The sequence below is a fragment of the Oreochromis niloticus genome, linkage group LG17, assembly GCF_001858045.2.
Source record: "Oreochromis niloticus isolate F11D_XX linkage group LG17, O_niloticus_UMD_NMBU, whole genome shotgun sequence".
Classification (NCBI taxonomy): domain Eukaryota; kingdom Metazoa; phylum Chordata; class Actinopteri; order Cichliformes; family Cichlidae; genus Oreochromis; species Oreochromis niloticus.
In genome coordinates this window covers 8,458,166-8,477,319 of record NC_031981.2, presented here as the reverse complement: position 1 = coordinate 8,477,319, position 19,154 = coordinate 8,458,166, and the positions used below count along the sequence as shown (strand labels likewise).

The window sequence follows — 19,154 nt, the reverse complement described above, 5'->3', positions numbered from 1 at the left end:
CCTTAATTTCTCTGTGTATAGTGATTATTTGAAGCAGAAATTTCAAATTTGGATTTATCCCTCCATAAGATCTGTTTCCAGTGATCTTCAGTTCAGTGCTTGTGTAATTTGGCTTACCTCAGCTTTTTCTCCCCGCTTCCTTTTCCTAAGAAAGGCTTCTTGACAGCCATCTTTCCACTGAGACCATGTGAACTGAGGCTTCAGTGAAAAGCAGATGGATCAACTGAAGGTCCAGATCCATCACTCAGGTCCCTTGTTAGGTCTTTACTGGACTCTTTTTGTTTTTTTTTTATTTCTTAAGGGCATGGCTGTCAGATACTGTTCATCTGCTGTAGATAGTTTTTTACACCTACCACTTCTTTTCTCCTCCAGTTGTCTATTTTCATGGTTTTTGGCTTTGGGAATCTCCTTATTATTGCAAAATTACAATTTTATGCCTGTTGATCTGTGTTATCTTTGGATTTTTTCCTGGATTCACCCAAAGAAATGGGAACAAATGTGTTTGTGAGAAAGCCTGCTAGTAACAAAGTGAAGTAAAGATATATAATTTAAAAACTCTTTCTTTGCTAAGTTGTCTGTTGTACATAGACACAACACTGGTTTGCCCTTAAACCTAGATGCAATTTTAAGCTTGAATGATTCATTGGTCTGTGTCAAATGGCTTGACATAAAAAAAAAAGAAAAAACACTTTTCTGGTGAGAAACAAGGACTGGATTGAAAATGAGTGAAAAAGTACCACTTTAAAATATGGCTTTTAAAAGTCTGGTTCCTTTGAGACAAAATATAATGGGTGGCTCAAGACTTTTGCTCAGTACTGTGTATAACATAAAAAGGAGTCTGGAACAAACAGCACAGTCAGTTAAACCATAATGACATAACAGTCCGTTACATTACAGATGACAAAGATTAAGCTAACTAATCAGACAAAACTGACTAAAAGGAAAGGAAGTGAGCAGCGATCATGGCGATCTAACTGCTTTCAAACCAGGCTGCGTGCAAAGAAATGATTATCCAAGCAATAATTAATTCTTAAGGAATAACTCACAGACTGGATCAAGGAGAAAAAAAATACAAAACTCACATGTATTTATAATTTGTTGCTTGTCAAATGCAGCACAATGTTACTGATAAGGGACCAGACTACACCTGGATGGTCTTTTTAAGCACTGGATAACCAAATCAACAAACACTGATGATCAGCATAGCATTTGTTACATTGCTTCAAGGCTGGTGTTTCAGTGAGGTCTGCCAACTTTGCATCCTGGTTTTGACGCTGTCACAGCTGTGTTTAGAGGAAGTAGTCTTGGCGTGGTTCTGCCTTTAGGCTAATGAGACTTTTTCCTGCCTCCTGGTTTTCATATAAACCTGGTTAATTGTTTTTTAGTGCACTGACAGATGTTTCAAATAACCTTAGTCTTTAAGTCAATGAACAATCAGCCTACCTTATGCACAACGTGTAACAGCACAGTGCCATCTTGTGTTAACTCATAAGGAAGGCACCCATTCAGTACTCATCAGCCCAGCCCTTCTCAGGAAAGTTCCCCTATAAATGGATGGCAACTTAAAAGCAAGTATGAATTATTGTATGAATTGTGAACTATATTACTTTCTGGTGAATGTGGCCCTCATAGTCTCAGGATTCCCCTCATTAACACACTAAAATGAGGAGATATCTTGAAAAGAAAACCCAACCTTCAGTAAAATTTCACAAGCGTAGACCATGGTGCATTAAAGGCAGTTTCATTTTTTTCACAAGCATTAAAGCACAACAAAGCGCAACCTGTCACAGACATTTATAAGCATGTAAGTTATCATTATCCGTGTATCTTTCGTATCTTAGAAAAAAACAAGGGCTTAAAAATGACACTATTCATAGTGTTTTGGCTCATAGCAGACCCCCCTCTGGACTTTTTCAAACACATTGCAGCAGCAGAGGATCACAGCTCATTACAGAGACAACACAAGAGGTCACTTGGGTGAAATACTCAGTCCTCCGAAAGCATTTAATAACAACATCTAATTGTCTTTCACTGGCTTGTCAAAAAATCTATAAAGGCACAAAGAAAAAACTTCAACAAAAAAGAAAGAAAGAAAGAAAGAAAGAAAATTGGGACTTTTTTGTGTTTAACTGATTGCACATTTGTTCCCAGTAGGTGTGATTGTAACTTGTAAAAACCAGCCATAATAGCCCTTCAGCTTATAAATCAATTGCTGGATTCATTTTAAGTAGCCTCATGACATCTTGTGAAAATAAAATGGCATTAAACAGGAGACAAAAACAGTCCAAGTAATGGCTGACATGAATGAGAAAAGTTTACTGGAACTTTCCCACAACACTGATTACTCCCATCACCACTCTGTTATTCTCTAAATGAAAAGACTGGTCAACTATTTTTCAGGTCAGGTAAGTCACAAAAAAAGTACACTGGTTGTTTTCTTGCTTGTTTTTTTAAGGCAATTATTTTCTGATAATTGCCTGAATCCCTTCTATGATATATTGTTGGATGTTCTTGAGCCTGTGCTCGCCCTTATTCCCATTCACACAGTGTGTATCTCCTTCAGTTCTTCAGCTCCATCTTTCTCTTGCTGCCAGCATCCAACATCGGTCCCTTTTCTTGTCCTGTCTGCATTTGTATCAGCAACACGATTTTTTTTCTGGTGTGTGTGTGTTGGCACTTATGGTGCCGTTGATTGGCCGAGAGTTGGCTCGCAGCAGAACTCGAGGCGTGTCCTTGCTCTCGAAGTCGTTGGGCTGCATGTCAAGGCCGTTACGAGACAGCAGCTCTCTGGCCATCAACATGAAGGCTTCGTCCACATTCTGACTATCCTAGAAAATTGCAAAAAAGCTCTATATAACAAGTATCATCAGCTTTAGATGGTCACATCTGTTTATTATATGCATGTATTACCTTTGCAGATGTTTCTAGTGCAGCCAAAATGCCTTTTTGTTTTGCCAGATTGCAGGCTTCTTGAAACGGAACCTCTCGTTCCTGCTCCAGGTCACATTTATTACCTAAATGGAGAGAATAAGGAAGCTAAGTGATGTACACACAGTGACACAGGTTCTGTTAATATTACCGTGCACCTAATTTACATAATAAAGTCAAACTCTACTTGTGTCCATACACTACTGTGAGCTTAACACATGTTAATTTTAAAATGGAGTAAGCAGTAACAAGACTCCCATGTAAAACAAATCAGGCTTAATTGACTAAAGATGGGGCATTAAGTTAGAAAGAACAAAAACAGAGGTGGCTGGGTTGCAAAGTGGCTTGCAGATCGCAGGAACAGACTAAAGTTGTTGTTGAAAATGATACAATTGTATATTTTGCATAAGCAGGCCATGCTAACTACAATATTTTTTATTTATTTGAGCTTGGTATAATTTTCATTTAAAAACAAAAGTGTATTTCTTCAGTCAAAGCATACTCACCAAGCAGCATTAACTTATTTACACAACGACTGATGCATCCCACTAGTTTTTGGGGGGAATTGGGAAAGACATTCATGATTCAGCCACTGAACCTGTGTGAACAAGCCTTTCGAACTCCTTAGGCTACGTCCACACTTTTTTCGTTTGAAAACCCATCGTTTTCTCTCCGTTTTGGCCTCCCGTCCACACTGAGAGCATTTTGAAAACGCTCTTGAAAACGCATACATTTCTAAACGGAGCTGTCCTGTCGTCGCAGACTTTCGAAAAACGCAGACTTTCGAAAACGATGACGCATGTTGGTCACATGATGCAGTCATGTGACCACTTAAAACAAGATGGCGGATGGCATCGGACAGCAGTTGTTTTGTTTGCTCACAAATTTGGTAGTCGAGTAGTCTAGCGTTTCACGCATGCGCGGAACTGCAACGTCAGCGTTTTCGGCCGTTTTAGTGTGGACGCCCAATTCTTTGAAAACAACGCTAGTGGACGCGGAGTGTTTTCAGATGAAAACGCCGTTTTCAAATCTATCCGGGCTAGTGTGGAAGTAACCTTAGCCACAGCACAGGAGAACGTTTTCCCAGTACTCTATGTAAAAACTTTCTTTTTGCCAGGAGTTCTGCACGCATTTGTGACTACTCGACTTGATTATTGTAATGGACTTTATATTGGTATTGATCAGGCCTCACTATCACGCTTGCAGATGGTCCAGAATGCTGCTGCGCGCCTGTTGACAGGGACACGTAAACGTGAGCACATTACCCCTGTTCTTGCCTCCTTACACTGGTTGCCTGTCCATTTTAGAATTCATTTTAAAATTTTACTGCTTGCTTTTAAAGTCTTAAATGGCCTGGCTCCTTCTTACCTGTCAGACCTTCTACACCGATACACTCCACAAAGGTCTCTCAGATCATCTGACCAGTCACTCCTTGCTGTCCCCATGTCGAGACTGAAACACCGAGGGGACCGAGCTTTTGCTGTTGTGGCCCCCAAACTTTGGAACAAACTGCCCCTCCATATTAGGTCAGCCCCAACACTTGAAAGGTTTAAATCATTTTTAAAAACACATTTTTTTTCAAAGGCTTTTTAGGAGTATTATCAGAGTCAGTTTGTAGTCAGTTTTTAGCCAGCTGTTGGTCATTCTTAATCTTTTTACTTTCTTAATCTTATTTATTGTATATCTTATTGTTTATTTTACTCATGTTTTGGAAAGCACTTTGGTCAACTTTGTTGTTTTTAAAAGTGCTATATAAATAAAGTTGGATTGGATTGGATTGGAGGAGAAGAGGATTTCTCTCATTTAAAGGCTATTGTAATCAAATTCCCAGTATTCATTAGCGCTAACGGCATACCAAGAAATGCTCATTTCCTAAATGCCTTCAGTCGTTATCAGTCCTGTCAGCACTCACCTATGAGGACGAGAACCACATTGGCTGCTCCATATAGCTCCACCTCTTTTATCCAGTGCTTCACTGAGTCAAAAGTTGAACGCCGTGTGATGTCATAGGCAATCACCGCGCCGTGAGCGCTGCGGTAGTAGCTCTGGGTGATCGTACGAAATCTCTCCTGACCTGCTGTGTCCCATACTTGCATCTGCAACAATAAATCAAATTTAAGAAATTACAGGACGATAGTATCATAGTAAAGTGAAGACTATTATTACTATATCGAGACAATCATTTCTGGATTAAGGTTTTTGTTGTCAGTGTGCTCTGTATGAGTGAAGTAGTTACTCCAAATAACGGTATCAGGATTTTGGAACATGAAAATTCCCACCTAGTGCAAGGCAGCTCAGTGGATACAGATACTAATCTTTCAAAATGTGATATGGAGTGCCCCGCAACACGAGTGCTATCTGGACCACCCACCTACACACATAAATGCTCACACAGTTGAGCACTCATTAGTCTTCCTCTGAAGAACAGTCCCCGAGGACCAGACAGACCTTGTTAGTGTGGTAACAACTGTCATAGTAACAAACGAGACTCACCAACCCCACCCCATTTGTTTTAATGCTATGTGATGGTTACACCCAATGCAGATTATACACATACGCTATAATGGAAGAAAAGCTCAGATCTTTTCTGAGCATAAACTTCTACATGCATATGATGCTGATCAATATAAATCTGCAATGCCTTTAAAACAGGCTAATGACTCTTTTACGTAGATGTGAACGGCCTCGTTTTGTGACTAAGTAACTCCTTGTAGGGGCTTTTAAATACATGCTTTTCTGCGTTAATTAACATCATATGAAAAGGCTACCATTTCAATAACAGAAGAACTCATCCATTATTAGTTCTTATTGTTCATACCAATATTTTCTGAAAGACCAAGATACCCAGCTTTTTTTAAATACCAGTAGTCTGATTTATAAAGTCTCAGGCTTGCATAGTTAGATGGTGTTGCAAGACTACTTATGATTGAATCTTTAAGATGATCCAAGATCCATGATTTGCGGATGCTTAAAAACAGACAGGCTAAAGTGAAAAATAGAAAGTTTTCAGAAAATTCAATGTAGCTAAAATGATACCAGTGATACCATTTGAAGTTGGACTACTTCCCTTTGCGTGCTTGTTTTTAGAAATAGTTCACATCATTGCTCTGCTAATACTTCAGTATTTGTAGCGCGGATAGTTGTAATATTTCCCCTAACTTTAAAAAGATGATCTATTAGTTAAGGAGAGAATGCATGACATGGCTTTATATCATGCAACCATTTGTTTGTCCACCAAACACTGCAGTTACTGTAAGTGTATTTGTGTGTTTGTCTTGAATGAGATACTGTTTCTTCCCCTTTGATTGATGAAGTTAGCAATTAGGGGGAACAAACAGGAGGCATAAAAAGCCACACTACCATGTCTGTGTTTACTGATCAGTGCAGATAGTAAATGAACAGTGTATTATGCATAAGCCACAACTTAACTGTATGAATAAGGAGCTAGATGTATTTATCCAAGTAGGCATTCAGACCAGAAGTACATCACAGCAATCATGATCCACCCAAACAAATAGTTCCTTTTTTGTGTGTAATAACAGCACAGAGAAGTCAGTCAAAGTTTATTTTTTACTCATACAAAAGGTCAAGCAGAGAAACCTGAACTACAGGTCCTTCGTGTGAGTGGCTGGCGTGACCCGTTTACAACTCAGCCTACAGTAACTCGCACTGTAACCGAACGACTCCCCATTGTTATGTCATTTACTGAGAAACTGAGAGAAGTTTATCACATCTGCACGTTTAAAAGAACTATTGTTCCATTCATCCAGGTTCCTCCATGTTCCTCACTCCTCATGACATGAGCAGACCTGTCCTAAATGATATATTTAATCCAATCAACAGCATATGGACCCAGTAAAGTGACTTAAAATGGATAGATTAACTAGGACACTAACTAGTAAGCTAGCAACTTAACTTGGATTTTTTTAGCCTAACTTAAACCTCAGTGGCTGAAACTCAGAAAAGCAAAAAAACAAACTCTCTCCCACACACGCTACCAACTGCCTTGCACACACACACGCACATATTAAAGCGCACATTAAGGGGAACTCACCTTCACCTTCTTCCCCTCAATGTCCAGTGTCCGTACAGTGAAATCTACTCCAATGGTGTTCTGCTGTTTCTCTGAGAAAATCCCAGACTTGAAATTCTGAATCACGCAGGTCTTCCCCACGTTTGAGTCTCCAATAAGGACTAACTTAAACAGGAAGTCAAAAGTATCATCATGTTCAGGGGCTGGCATCTCCATGGTGAAATCACAGTAGAGTGTGTGTCTTTTCCTGGGAATAAATGGAAGGAAATGATTCCTCCAGTACTGTAGATCTCTAGGAATGGGTTGCCTTTGAGGGCAAGAGATGCTGGGTTGTCTTTGAATTTGAATCAAGACTCAGTCACAAGAAGGAATATGGATCTCAAACTTGTGGTGTGTTCAAAGTTTCAACAGGGAACAACTGAAGAAATGCCCTGGCTCCTTCTTCTTCTAACAATATCTACAGTTGGTAAGCAGGCTAGATTTCCATCAGCAGAGTAGATTTAGGTAAATATGGCCTGCAAAACCAGTTTAAGGCTGGAGGAAGGTTTGTAAAGATAGAGAGCAGTTCAAAGGTTAAAAAAGCTTCAGACAATCCATCCAGTCATTCAAAACAATTGTTAATGAGTCTGCATTTCTTCTTTTTTTAGTTCAGTCTGCCCCTATTGTGTTCTTTCAAACAAAACCGTCTGAGTTCTGCTTTTCTTTTCAGCTCCTTCTCAGGTGTTGACCCACTTTTTAGCCCCCAGCAAAAGAACAGCACAAACACACATCCTGGCCTGTTGCCCCTTTGCACAGGTTCTGGCTGTCGCAGCAAAGGCGAGATTCCTCAAAATAAGAATTTTTAAAGATGTGTCTCCGTAATCCAGGTTGTCTAATCCACCTGCTGCTCTTTCACACACGTGTCACTGTGTTTCCTCAACCTGACTCTCTCCCTCCCTTTTATTTTCTTCCCTCACCAGTTCTTCCTGTTTTCTTTTTCGCTGTTTAGAGCACCTGTCGTAACAATAGAAACCTGCTCTACCTGCTTTTCGCAAGTAACCCAGCCCAGCATCATTGTTGGATCCTGGGAAATGGAGTCTGGTGACCACCTACACACACAATATGTCTGCTGAAAATCAGAGAATATTACATTATTGAAACTAAGCATATTTGTTCAAGTATTATACTTGAATTCATGGCTATTAACATTTTAGGCGCATACAGTGATGGGAAAGAGAAAGTGCACTCTGTCACTTCTAAGATTTTGCATATTAGGACATAGTAAAAGTTTTGGTCTTGCTAGTTTCTAAAAATATTTTTAGGAAAAACTAAACAAAAATCCAAGAAATGTGTGAAAAACTGAGAATATTTAATTATTCAGTAGCTTGAAGCACCAACTTTAGTAGCAATTACTGTGACATTGTCAGCCTTCGTCCCAATTCTTTTTACTGTATAAGTTTCAGTTTGCTAATTTATGCACAGCTCTCTTAAGGTCTTGCCTTAAGAGAGTTTGAGGTAGAAGTTTTGACTTCGACTGGGACATTGCAGCACCCTTTTCAACCATTCTGTTGTAGATTTGATGCTGTGCTTGGAATCATGGTCATGTTGCATGACCCCTTTTCAGCCAAGCTTTAGCCATCAGATGGGTGTCCTCACATTTGATTGTAAAACACTTAGATGCACAGAGGAGTTCATATTCAGCTGCAAAATAAGCCCATGGGTGTACTCCCAATGTGTACTTTCAAAAACTGCATCTGAAATTTACTTTAATTTTTGTTCAATAATTAATGACATGGTGTAATGCCATGTCCCGCAGTTCATCTCAGACTTCATTTTCATAATTAAAGACCACAAAAAACGACCATTTAAGGACCACATAACTTTGTATTATATCCTAACACATAAAACCTTAGAAGTAATAGAGGGTGTACTTTGTCACTTTTTAGGTGAAATACAGCATTTTTGTTTTACATTTTGCTGTTGCATGTGAATGCACAGAGTAGTGGGAAACATTCTGTTCTGTTCAACAGCTCAATCTAAAAGCATGTAAGAGGCTTTCTATATAATTATCACTGCGAAGTCTTGATTAAAAAAAGCTATAGCTAAAACTAAACTGTATTTTAAATTTTAAATAAATACATCTAACAATGCATAATATTCTGTGTGTGCATAATCCAAAACTACCTGTAAGCTCTGTTAGCCCATTAGAATGCCTCATTGCAGGTTAACAGAGCAGCAAATAAAGCAAATACACAATTGCAAGCACACATTATGAATCATGTGTATGCAAATATTAGTTATGAATATTAAGCTAAGAGGGTGTTTCAGCCCTAAACCATCCCTTTAAAAATATATATACATTTGTATGCCTATATGGATTCAGCAAACCTGGCACATTGTAGTTAAACATGCACAGATTAACATTTGACGGCTCGAATAAATAAGCCTGTCGTACTGGGTTTTGTTCAGAGGATATGATCGCGTCCTTGATGCTAGCTGTGGCCATGTGGCAAGAGCCACTCTGCCTTTAACCGCGGTTAAGCTAAGCATTACTCCCGGATTCCAATATTTCCGAATGCACCTGAAAGCGGCACAGACCCCTCATCCAGCACATCACAGTGACGTCCTGTGCGGATACAGCAGACAGATGCCCTGACTGCAACGGTCCCAGGTCTACATCCTTAACGTTTTCTCCATGTAAAAGGGCGTTTTAAAGCCCGGGGGAGCAGCAGCAGAATGCAGCGGAGCGCGGTGGTCGTGGTGGCGGATAAAACGACCCTGAAAAGGCCGTTTATTTTGGCAAATTCAGTCCATATGGTAGGAATTTTTAATCAATGCATTTAAAGCCCAGGGGCCTGTTTGATATCTTTTTATAAGGTTAAGTAGTTCATTTGTTGTCGTGTTCCTACTCAGATCAATTTATCTAAACCAAACAATGCTGTTTTATCTTTATACCACGCGTATCCCGTGTAGTGTACTGCAGTGTTTGCTGTGTGGTTCTTCCAATGTGTTTTTAAGGTTATACACTAAGAAGTCATCAGAAATGGGGGTGAAATCGCCATTGTGATGAATTTCTGCCTTAATATAAGGACACCCATCCTTTTCCGTCCATCTTCACCCCAGCATCTTCCCTTCAAATCACATATGCAGTATTCTCACATTGGTAATGTTTACAGTGTTCTGTGTTTTCCCAGCTGAGTCACATGTAAAGGCCTTCTGTTATGCTGTGCTGTTACCTTGCTGTTCAGTACTTCTGCCTTCCATCTGCACTCAAAGGAGCTGCTGCTCCTTTAAGAAGTGACACCCATGATTTTAGCCCTAAACTGAGAATCTTTGCAGTTCCACATTCCCCGAGCTGCAAAACAAGCAGACCTATTATTAACCTCAAATATTTATTTCATTTATCCATCCTCTGGAGCCTTACACCCTGCATTGTGACATCCTCTTAACTCAAAGCTGTTTGCACGCTTAACAAATGTTTGCGTTCTTCCTCTCCAAAGGCGCTGTGCTTCTCCTTGCTGACAATGACAGTGGCTTATCATCGAGATATCTTACAAACTGGAAAAGTAAGACCGACTTCTCATGGTTTTGGGGTTTGGAAAAATAGTTTCAGATGTGTGCATTTATTGAAGGTGGCAATAATGCTTGTCAGACTTCAGTGGAGACAACTGGGGATTTATACAAGGGGTCTCATCAGTGTCCTTGAGAAAGACAGTGAATAATCCTCATGCTCAGTGCACATCTTCTGAATGCAAGCGCAATGTTAACCTCAAACAAACCTTAAAAATGAATGTTAAATGTCTTCCACAAATGTTTGATTCAAGGCTTATTCATTACATAAAACTGACAAGTCCAGTCGGTGTATCATTTTAACACCATTGTGGTTTTTCCTCTTCAGATGGTGTCTACTGTTTCAGTAGTGATGTTGTACGTGATAGAGATTGGCTGCCTGCTGCTCTCGGTGCTCGGCATGTTTGGAGCCTTCAAAGAAAAGAGATGGTGCTTTATTCTGGTAAAAGTGTGTTTGTGTTGCTACTGTGCATGTGCGTCTGCGTGCCTGCATTGTACAGTCGTTCATTCGATTTCTTTGCCACTAAAACTTTCACTGATTTTATTTGTGTGCAGTATGCAGCTGGGATGGCAGCAGCCAGTCAAACAATAATTGTTAAAGCAGCACTAAGTTACCAGGATATTTATGAGGTATGGCATTACGTGAAGCCCCCTGCAGTAAAATGTCACCTAAAGCTGCTAAAAAAGCTTTTGCTGTGGTCTTAATATGCTAAGAGAAGATTTTAATGTTGATTTCTCTCTCCTCAGAAACATGTGGTCAATGAAGAGTCCAAGCTGCTGTCCATGATGCCACTCACTACAACAAGCAAAGCCAACAAGACACTGCTGTATCATATTCAGCAAGAAGTAAGCAGAAGTTACTTATACGGTGGGGGAAATGATTATTTGATCCCCTGCTGAATTTGTAAGTTTGTCTATATAAATGGACAGCCTTCTAATTAGTGCCTTGAGGCAACTGTTGTTGTTGTTGGCACTATATAAATAAAATCGAATTGAACTGATTTTAATGATAGTTTTATTTTAATGGAGAAAGACAGAATATCAACCAAAAATCCAGAAAATCCCATTACATGAAAGTGATAACTTGATTTGCATGTCATTGACTTGGTGGTGAAACCCTTGTTGGCAAGCACAGTGATAAGATGTTTCTTGTAGTTGGTCACCAGGTTTGCACACATCTAAGGAGGGGGTTTGACCCACTTCTCTTTACAGAAACTCTCTAAATCCTTCAAGTTTCTTGTCTCCTGCTTCAGCTCCTTTGACATTTTTTCTATAGGACTGAGATTTGGAGACTGGGTAGGCATTAATGTGCTTCTTCTTATGCACTCCTTGATTCGTCTTAGCATGTTTTGGGTCATTGTCATGATGGAAGATCCATCCATGACCCATCTACCGTGTTCTGTCTGTCTAACGGAAGAAGTACATTCAACGGTACATTCCCCCATCTGTTGACCCCTCAGTGCAGTGAAGCCATCCTGTACCCTTAGCAGAAAAACACCCACAAAGCACCCAACTGTGTGCTTAACTTTGGGGAGGTGTTCGTTGAGTCTGTGCAGGTCTACAATCTTGTCTCTGACATCCTTTGAAAGCTCTTTGGTGTTTCCCATGGTGGTGGAGAGGTTGGAATGCAAGATGCAATGCAAGAAATGGATTCTGTGGACAGCTGGGATTTACACACATAACTAGGGCTGGGCGATATGACCAAAATTTCATATTCCGATATAAGAATTCTATCGTCCCGATAACGAAATAAATCACAAAAATGTAACATTTTCTGTAAATTCTGTGAATCTCGGGCAGCTCGACTTGCGGGAAGTGTTTCTAGTTGCGCGTCATGTAGCTGGAGTCGAGTATTTTAACAGATGCATGAAACTATACATTTTTAGACATAGGTTGTAACGGCCGCCGTTTTCTTTGTGAGTATTTATTACACAGCGTGCTGCGGGGAAAAGCCTGTTCTAACGTTTGAGTCTAAGGTTTATTTTTTAGCACCTGGCGGCTCTTTTTTACTTCTCATCCGTAAATAATCTGCTCTTTCACGTGATTCAGTTTATTTTTGAAAAGTCCCAACAGGATCTTGAGCTTTATTGTGAAAGGTTTATGTGGAACATAAACAAGCGGACACGCGATGGTGTTACCGTCGTTGTTGCTAACCACAACGCATAAAAACAGGCGCTTGTCCATCCTTAGTGTGATTATATTAAATATAGGAGAAAGAGAGAACTTTAAGAAATTAATATAGCCACTATAGTGACCATCAAAACGATGAAAAAATATTGCCGTAAACAGTTTATTTTGCAACACCACGAAACAAACGATAGCGTAAAATGAAACGATAGACGTTTTTATATCGTCATCCGATATATATCGTTATATCGAACAGCCCTACACATAACTTTGAGATCAGGAGTATCTGCAATCGCTTGACCGATTGTGAAACAGCAAATCTGTGCGAACCAGAATTCTGGCTGGGTTATAGGCGATCAAATACTTATTTCACTCATTTACATGCAAATCATTTAAAAACTTTTATGCGATGTGTTTTTTCTGGCTTTCTGGTCTGTCACCAATAAAATGAAACAGTTTATTTCTTTGTAAGTGAGCAAACCTATAATTTCAGCAGGGAATCAAATAACTATTTCCCCCATGTTAGGGCCAAGTTTTTAATACTATTTGTTTAAGTTCTCCAGTACAAACATCTCAAACACTTTGGCGATACAACCTTGGTTCTCTGTGGTAACTGTTACACGGACCATTATATACTTGCTTATTCCCTTTAGAAACAAACTGAAGAAACTGAAGTTCACGCTCCCTGCCTGCTCCCAAACCCAGTGTATTCCGCTGTAATGTAAAATAGAATTTGATTGGCCATTTATCCATTTTCTTACACTTATCCTTATATCGGTGGGGTGTGTGCAGTCTATTCCAGCTACCATAGAGCAAGAGGCGTGGTAGACTTTTTGTTGTATTTCATTCCAATTTGGTTGATAAGTGTTGCTAGTTGTGGAACTGTAAACAGAAACTATAATGTATCATTATGATAAAGGTCATGACTTATTTGTGCCCTGTTTGTCTCAGCCAGCTTTTAGTAACTCCTGAATCTACAGTATGTTAGGATACTTGAACATAAAAGCATGATGTATGTTAAAAACACTAACCTCTTTTTGAGTATTAAAAAGATCTAAAGTGTGCCTGCCTCTGCTAACTGTTGACTTTTGCCTTTTTTGTATACAGCTAGCATAGTGCAGCTGTGCTAGCTACACTATGCTAGTGTGAAAGTGCTTTGTTGTCAATCATGCACGCCAGAAACATCTGCTATTACTTGTTTTCTGGTCACCACTGACCACTCGTGAGTGTTGTTTGGTTTTGGTTTTTTTAATTTGACATGCATTCATGCATTCCTTTAGGAAGGAAATGTTGGGTTGCATCCATTATGCTTAAACAAAAGAATAGGCGCATTACAGTAGCGATGTTCAGGCCCATTGCTTTCATGACAATACCCTCCCTCTGACACCACGAGCCTCCCTGAAATTGGTGTCTTTGAAATAAAGACAAAATCAGTGCTACACCTTGTGTTAATGAAACTTTAAAGAATTTTGCAACTTTTTACTAAATGATACAAAAAAACAATTACTGCTGGACTTGCTTTGAACCTTTGTTTGTGTGTCACCTCCAGTTGGAATGCTGCGGTCTTGTCGAAGGTTACAAAGACTGGGGCTCTTCCATTCCTCCATCCTGTAACTGCCAATATCCAGGAAAATGCGTGAGTGTCTTTCTTTTATAAGAACAGTGGTCATTACGTTCATCTCTGGTCCTGTAACGACACATTGTCCTCTAGAAACTGAGGTACTAATGACATATTTAGCGATAGATTTGTTCAGCGTTTTCAATGATCCCAGATAATACCAGTTTCACTGGTGAAGTGAAACTGGTATTACACAATTGGTTTTCCCCATAGCAAGTGCCAGTGTAATTTGAGTCCAAGTAAAGCAGTTTTTTCATTTAAATATCCAACTAGCAATACGATGAATGTAGTTATTTATTCCTCTTTGACTCTGTATATAGCTTAAGTTGTCTTGGATTCAGGTTAACTAGTTGTTGTTTATCCACAGAGCAAAGTAGAACTCATACAGTTTTAATGGAATACTGCATTTGAGACATTTCCGAAAAAGATTCAGGCATACCTCAATAAAAAATCTAAATGGAAACTAAAGTTGAATTGAATCTACACTGTAAGCCTCTAATGTAAAAGGAATATAGTTAATGGTAAAAAAGTAAGTGCTATTTAGTGCTCTCGGCACATCATGCAAGTACGTACACATTTGGGCTATTTATTTCGACCATTTTCTGTCAAAGTCAGACATTTACGTTTATGATTTTGTTAACCTTTCCGTAATTTGTAGCATGAATTTGACTCTGAAACGCTGCAAATCTGTTGGCTCACTTTAAAAAATATCCCGATTGCCTGCATTCGTGCTGTTGCTCCCCTGCGGCGCTCTGAAAGGGAATCTAAATACATATTTAATGAGATCAACTGCAAAAATAACTGTGTCCATGGGCCAGATTCACTAACACAGCACCACAGTGAAACCCTCTTTAGGCTTTAAAAAGCTGCTGTCAGGATTTAACAAAGGGGTGCAGTGTCAGTTTTCTGACTGAAATGCAGAGAAAGATGTTTTGGTGGTTGGCCTTACTGTATATGTATTAGTAGGAATTTCCCTATCACTGCACAAAGTTTTGGAAGGAGAACATCAATCTTGCATTTATTAACTTTTGTAGCATGCAGTGCAATGCTAAATTTAATGCTGAAAAAAGCATGTGTTATTTTAGTTGTGTGAGTTGCGATAGTTGGGAATGAGAAGGGGAAATGTTATCAGAAACAGCGTGTAACTGTGATGTGTGGACGACTTAAAGCCATGAGAGCAGTACTATATGTTCTTTCAGTTTTCACAGAGTCTTCATCCTGCATGTTTATAGCCATTTCTTTTTGCCGCTCACTATTAATGCTAGTATTTCATTGAAAATGAGCAGAACTGAGATTGGTACATAATTAAAAAGTCTCTGGATGTCTTTTCTCAGCAGTGCGCACACAGAGTGGCTTTTGGGTATTTTCTCTTATTAAAAAAAGTCTCTACATTGGAGCCATATTGAAATGTCTGCCAAAATACAGCGATTAACTTAACTGTGCTAGTGTGTCAGACAGACTCCAGAAAAAACACAAGAAAAATGTGCATATTTGTGCATGTGGAACAAATTTTAATTAATGCAGGGACGACTCATGATCTGATGGTAAATAATGTTTGGTGTTCTGTGCATCACAGAGAGCAGCTGTCATAGATTTCAGGTTTATGTGGTGGAAAGGTTTGCAATAACACAGCTCTTATCTGAATAATAATCCTACACTCTGTCCTTTTGAGAAAAGGTGAGTTCACAGTTATATAAACAACATTTTTCTTCAGCTTATTCTCATTTAGAGACACGTGTAAAGCTTGAGCTTACACTATCATTTTTGTTGGGATATAAATTGCTCGTCCTCACTTCCTCATCAGCTGCACATGTTTTGGAGCCACGAATCTGCACTTGTATTTGTATATGAAGTAACTGCGTCTTTGTGGACAAATGAGTGCATTAATAGATCACCCATCAGACTTTCCATTCTCATGGGGGCATTGTTTTTGCAAATGTATCATCAAGTTAATGTGCCCTGTGGCTTTATTTCACAAAAGTGGTTTTTTGGTAAACCCCACAGTGACTTTTTGATGCCAAAAACGGGTTTTTCACTGGTGCAGTTACTTAATCTGGCCCTAAATGACAACACAATTTCTAACAATTAAGCTAACTGTGCATATTTTATTTTTTTACTTGATAAAAAAAATGGCAAGGACTATAGCTCTGATCTAACCCGGGCATTTCCATCTTTTTTAATAAATATAATTAATCATTTTGTATTAATGTGACATTTTTATCTATACATTCATACACCACTTCATTCTATACAGTTAAAGCGCTTTATCTAACTCGCATATATGCACAGTTTAATGCACAATAAACCTACATGTCGTGTGCATGTCTTTGGACCGTAGGAGGAAGTACCATCAGTGTTTGGAGGATGTGGCTCAAAGCAGAAGCCTGATTGCTGTGAAGCAATAACGCTACCCACTGCACCACCATGCCACCCTGTGTTTAAATAAGGAGTTACAGTACTTGTTAGTAAAGAAAAATCAGGTTTTGGGTACTTGGTTGGGGTTCGCATACAGTTTAACCTCATTCTGGGTTCTTCTAGTTAGATAATCTTTTAGTGAACCTAGTTTTTTGGGAAGTTCTAAACCTTAATCATCTTATGTTTTTTTTTAGTTCTGGGTTTCAGTGTAGCTTCATCAGCATGAGAGTGTGTTGTGCTGAAAGGAACAATCAACGCCGGGCACAGCTAAAACCAAAACTGGTGAAATTGTCCTCAATTTGTTGCATTGTGCAGTGAGATTTTGTACTCTTCGACAGATTCGACTACGAGGCAGCGCCACACTCGGGGCTCCAAAGAACCACTATGTTTATCAAGAGGTAAAAAGAAAATTCTTAAAAATAAAAAAATCGATTGATTTCTTGTAGACTTTCTTTCTGATTTTTAAATTCTAGGCAAAGTTTTTTAACCCCTGCACAGTGAATCATCACCACTTTGCTAGAGGTGTCCTTCCTACACAGTCTACTTAAAGTATATTGATATAATCTTGTTATCTGGCACAGATGGAGTCAAAACTAACTATGCTCCCCTACCCGCCTGTACTTTCACTTTTCCGTTCACAGCCTTGCCTTCCAATTTACGTTTCTGAGCTGAAGCTTGCATTCTCGTTGTCGATGGGTATACAGTTTGGAAGCGGAGTGTTTTGGGTATGTGTATGTGGTTTTTATATATATATTGTTATATGTTGGTGAAAAGCATCTTGAAATGTTTTCCTTGTGCTAACTTTTCTTTTCTTTTCTATTCCAGGTTATTTTACTTGTTATGAGCATCAAGCTGATGGACCAGATCAGAAGGAAACATGACTTTATGGCTCTTCTCGAATCAAACAGATACGTTCCCGGTGCTTTCTAGCCCCCTGCTGTTTTAATACACACATCCTAATTTCTATAACCTGGCTATCTTATGGTTTTTCTATGTGTTGATGTTTAAATGCATGTCTAAAAGTAATCTACTTGCGCACAGTAGATAAGATTTAAATGACTCTTCTGCCTTACTGCTGTAAAAAAAAAAGAGAGAGAAAAAAAAGTGCAATTTAATGACATTAATCAATCTGAACTAGTTATCACATTTTCTTATGTTTTTTTCTGGCTTTTTGTTCTGTACATTAAGACTTTGGATATATATCAGTGAGGCTTTCAAAAGGCAGATATTAATCTAATAATAATTAATCTGCTTCGATGTTTTATTGAAAGCTTGCCTCACCGAACCCAACTGTAAGTTCTGAGTTTTGACGTATGTACCTCAAGTCAAGATGGCGTAATGAAATACGAATACTTGTCTTAAGCACACATTGACTTTCAAGCATTAGAGCAACTAATAATCTTTGCAAGATAATAATATTAATAAGCTTTATGTAGCAGCTTTTTTAAACACTGTTTACAAAGTGCTTTGATTCAGTTATTGATTTAGCCATGCATATTACTGCATAATCAGGTGAGACAAGGGAATGATTCACACGTCTCGGGGACAGCAGAATGTTTTGATGCCTTGTTATGCACACTGAATATCTGAAACCTTGTTGTAGATTTCAGTTTTTCTTAAAGCACATGTAACAATTCGAGCTTGTGTGATCATGCCCAGGAGAGAGGAGTGGGTGAGGAGGAGGAGGAGAGGGGATTCTGTTTTGTTGCACATACAGTAGACACGCAGTAAAATCCTCTTTGATTTGAAGGTTTTGCACAGATGTTGGCAAGGCCGCTGCAAAGAGGTTGTGAGAGGCTCTTGTAGGAAAATGTGCCACCCACATTCTTGCAGAGACTGTAACGCTCCAACTGATGCAACTCTCACCAAAGAAGCCTTTATGCCACGCCGCGTCTACTTTAACTTGCTGCATGAGCTGCCTGCTGTTGAAACGTCTACTCGACTCATATATTGTCAAATTAATTTAATCTGAAGCAGCAGATCCAGTGTCTACCTGTGCACTTTAACCATTATTGCCTAATATACACATGTTCTGGCAACGTATGGTGTCTTTGTTTCTGTCACACACCGGTTTTTTTTTTTAATTGGCATGACATGATGTAATATTTTGTAAATATAACGAATAAAACAAGTTTTGTCTTTTTTTTTACGTCTTCATTTTATTTTGTTTTCCTACAAAACTGAAACTGCCCGTCCTCGTAATGATGCTAACAGCTCGGTTAACCCACCAGCAAATGCTGAGGTATGTAAATGATAGTTGTATCCATTTTAAATGTATTAAATTTTGGCAGCTGTCCTAAATGATACAGTGCAGTGAAAAAAGGCACCTCATACTACATACTACATATACAACATAATCATTTTATGAAAAAAAAGGTTGACAACCAGGGATAACAGAGACCAGAGTAATGTTTAAAAAATTATTTGTAATTTTAAAAAATCTGAATAATTTTGGTGTATGTGGAGAGCAAATTTGCAAATTTA

General features: G+C 38.9%; 2 protein-coding genes across 4 annotated transcripts; one reads left to right on the top strand and one right to left on the bottom strand.

The window, feature by feature from the left end:
• Positions 1-644: 644 nt before the first annotated feature.
• Positions 645-14,208, bottom strand: LOC100709993 (ras-related protein Rab-19). 2 transcript variants are annotated; one of them, XM_025899604.1, is made up of 6 exons: positions 14,164-14,208; positions 10,177-10,295; positions 6,983-7,495; positions 4,841-5,024; positions 2,911-3,014; positions 645-2,828 (listed from the first exon to the last, which is right to left on the bottom strand). In XM_025899604.1, exons 3-6 carry the CDS (start codon positions 7,175-7,177, stop codon positions 2,637-2,639), a joined length of 675 nt encoding a protein of 224 aa, XP_025755389.1. In that variant the 5' UTR covers positions 7,178-7,495; positions 10,177-10,295; positions 14,164-14,208; the 3' UTR covers positions 645-2,636. The 2 variants fall into 2 exon arrangements, with proteins under 2 accessions (XP_025755389.1, XP_003450787.1); XM_003450739.5 differs by lacking the exons at positions 10,177-10,295; positions 14,164-14,208 and having other exon boundaries at positions 6,983-8,085.
• LOC102083252 (tetraspanin-8) lies at positions 9,442-18,814 on the top strand. 2 transcript variants are annotated; one of them, XM_019347021.2, is made up of 9 exons: positions 9,442-9,757; positions 10,441-10,506; positions 10,839-10,958; positions 11,066-11,140; positions 11,258-11,356; positions 14,187-14,273; positions 17,009-17,068; positions 17,312-17,395; positions 17,496-18,814. In XM_019347021.2, the coding sequence occupies exons 1-9, from the start codon at positions 9,677-9,679 to the stop codon at positions 17,598-17,600; spliced, it is 777 nt and encodes a 258-aa protein (XP_019202566.1). In that variant the 5' UTR covers positions 9,442-9,676; the 3' UTR covers positions 17,601-18,814. The 2 variants fall into 2 exon arrangements, with proteins under 2 accessions (XP_019202566.1, XP_025755388.1); XM_025899603.1 differs by having other exon boundaries at positions 9,450-9,757; positions 10,839-10,952.
• The last annotated feature ends 340 nt before the right edge of the window (positions 18,815-19,154 follow it).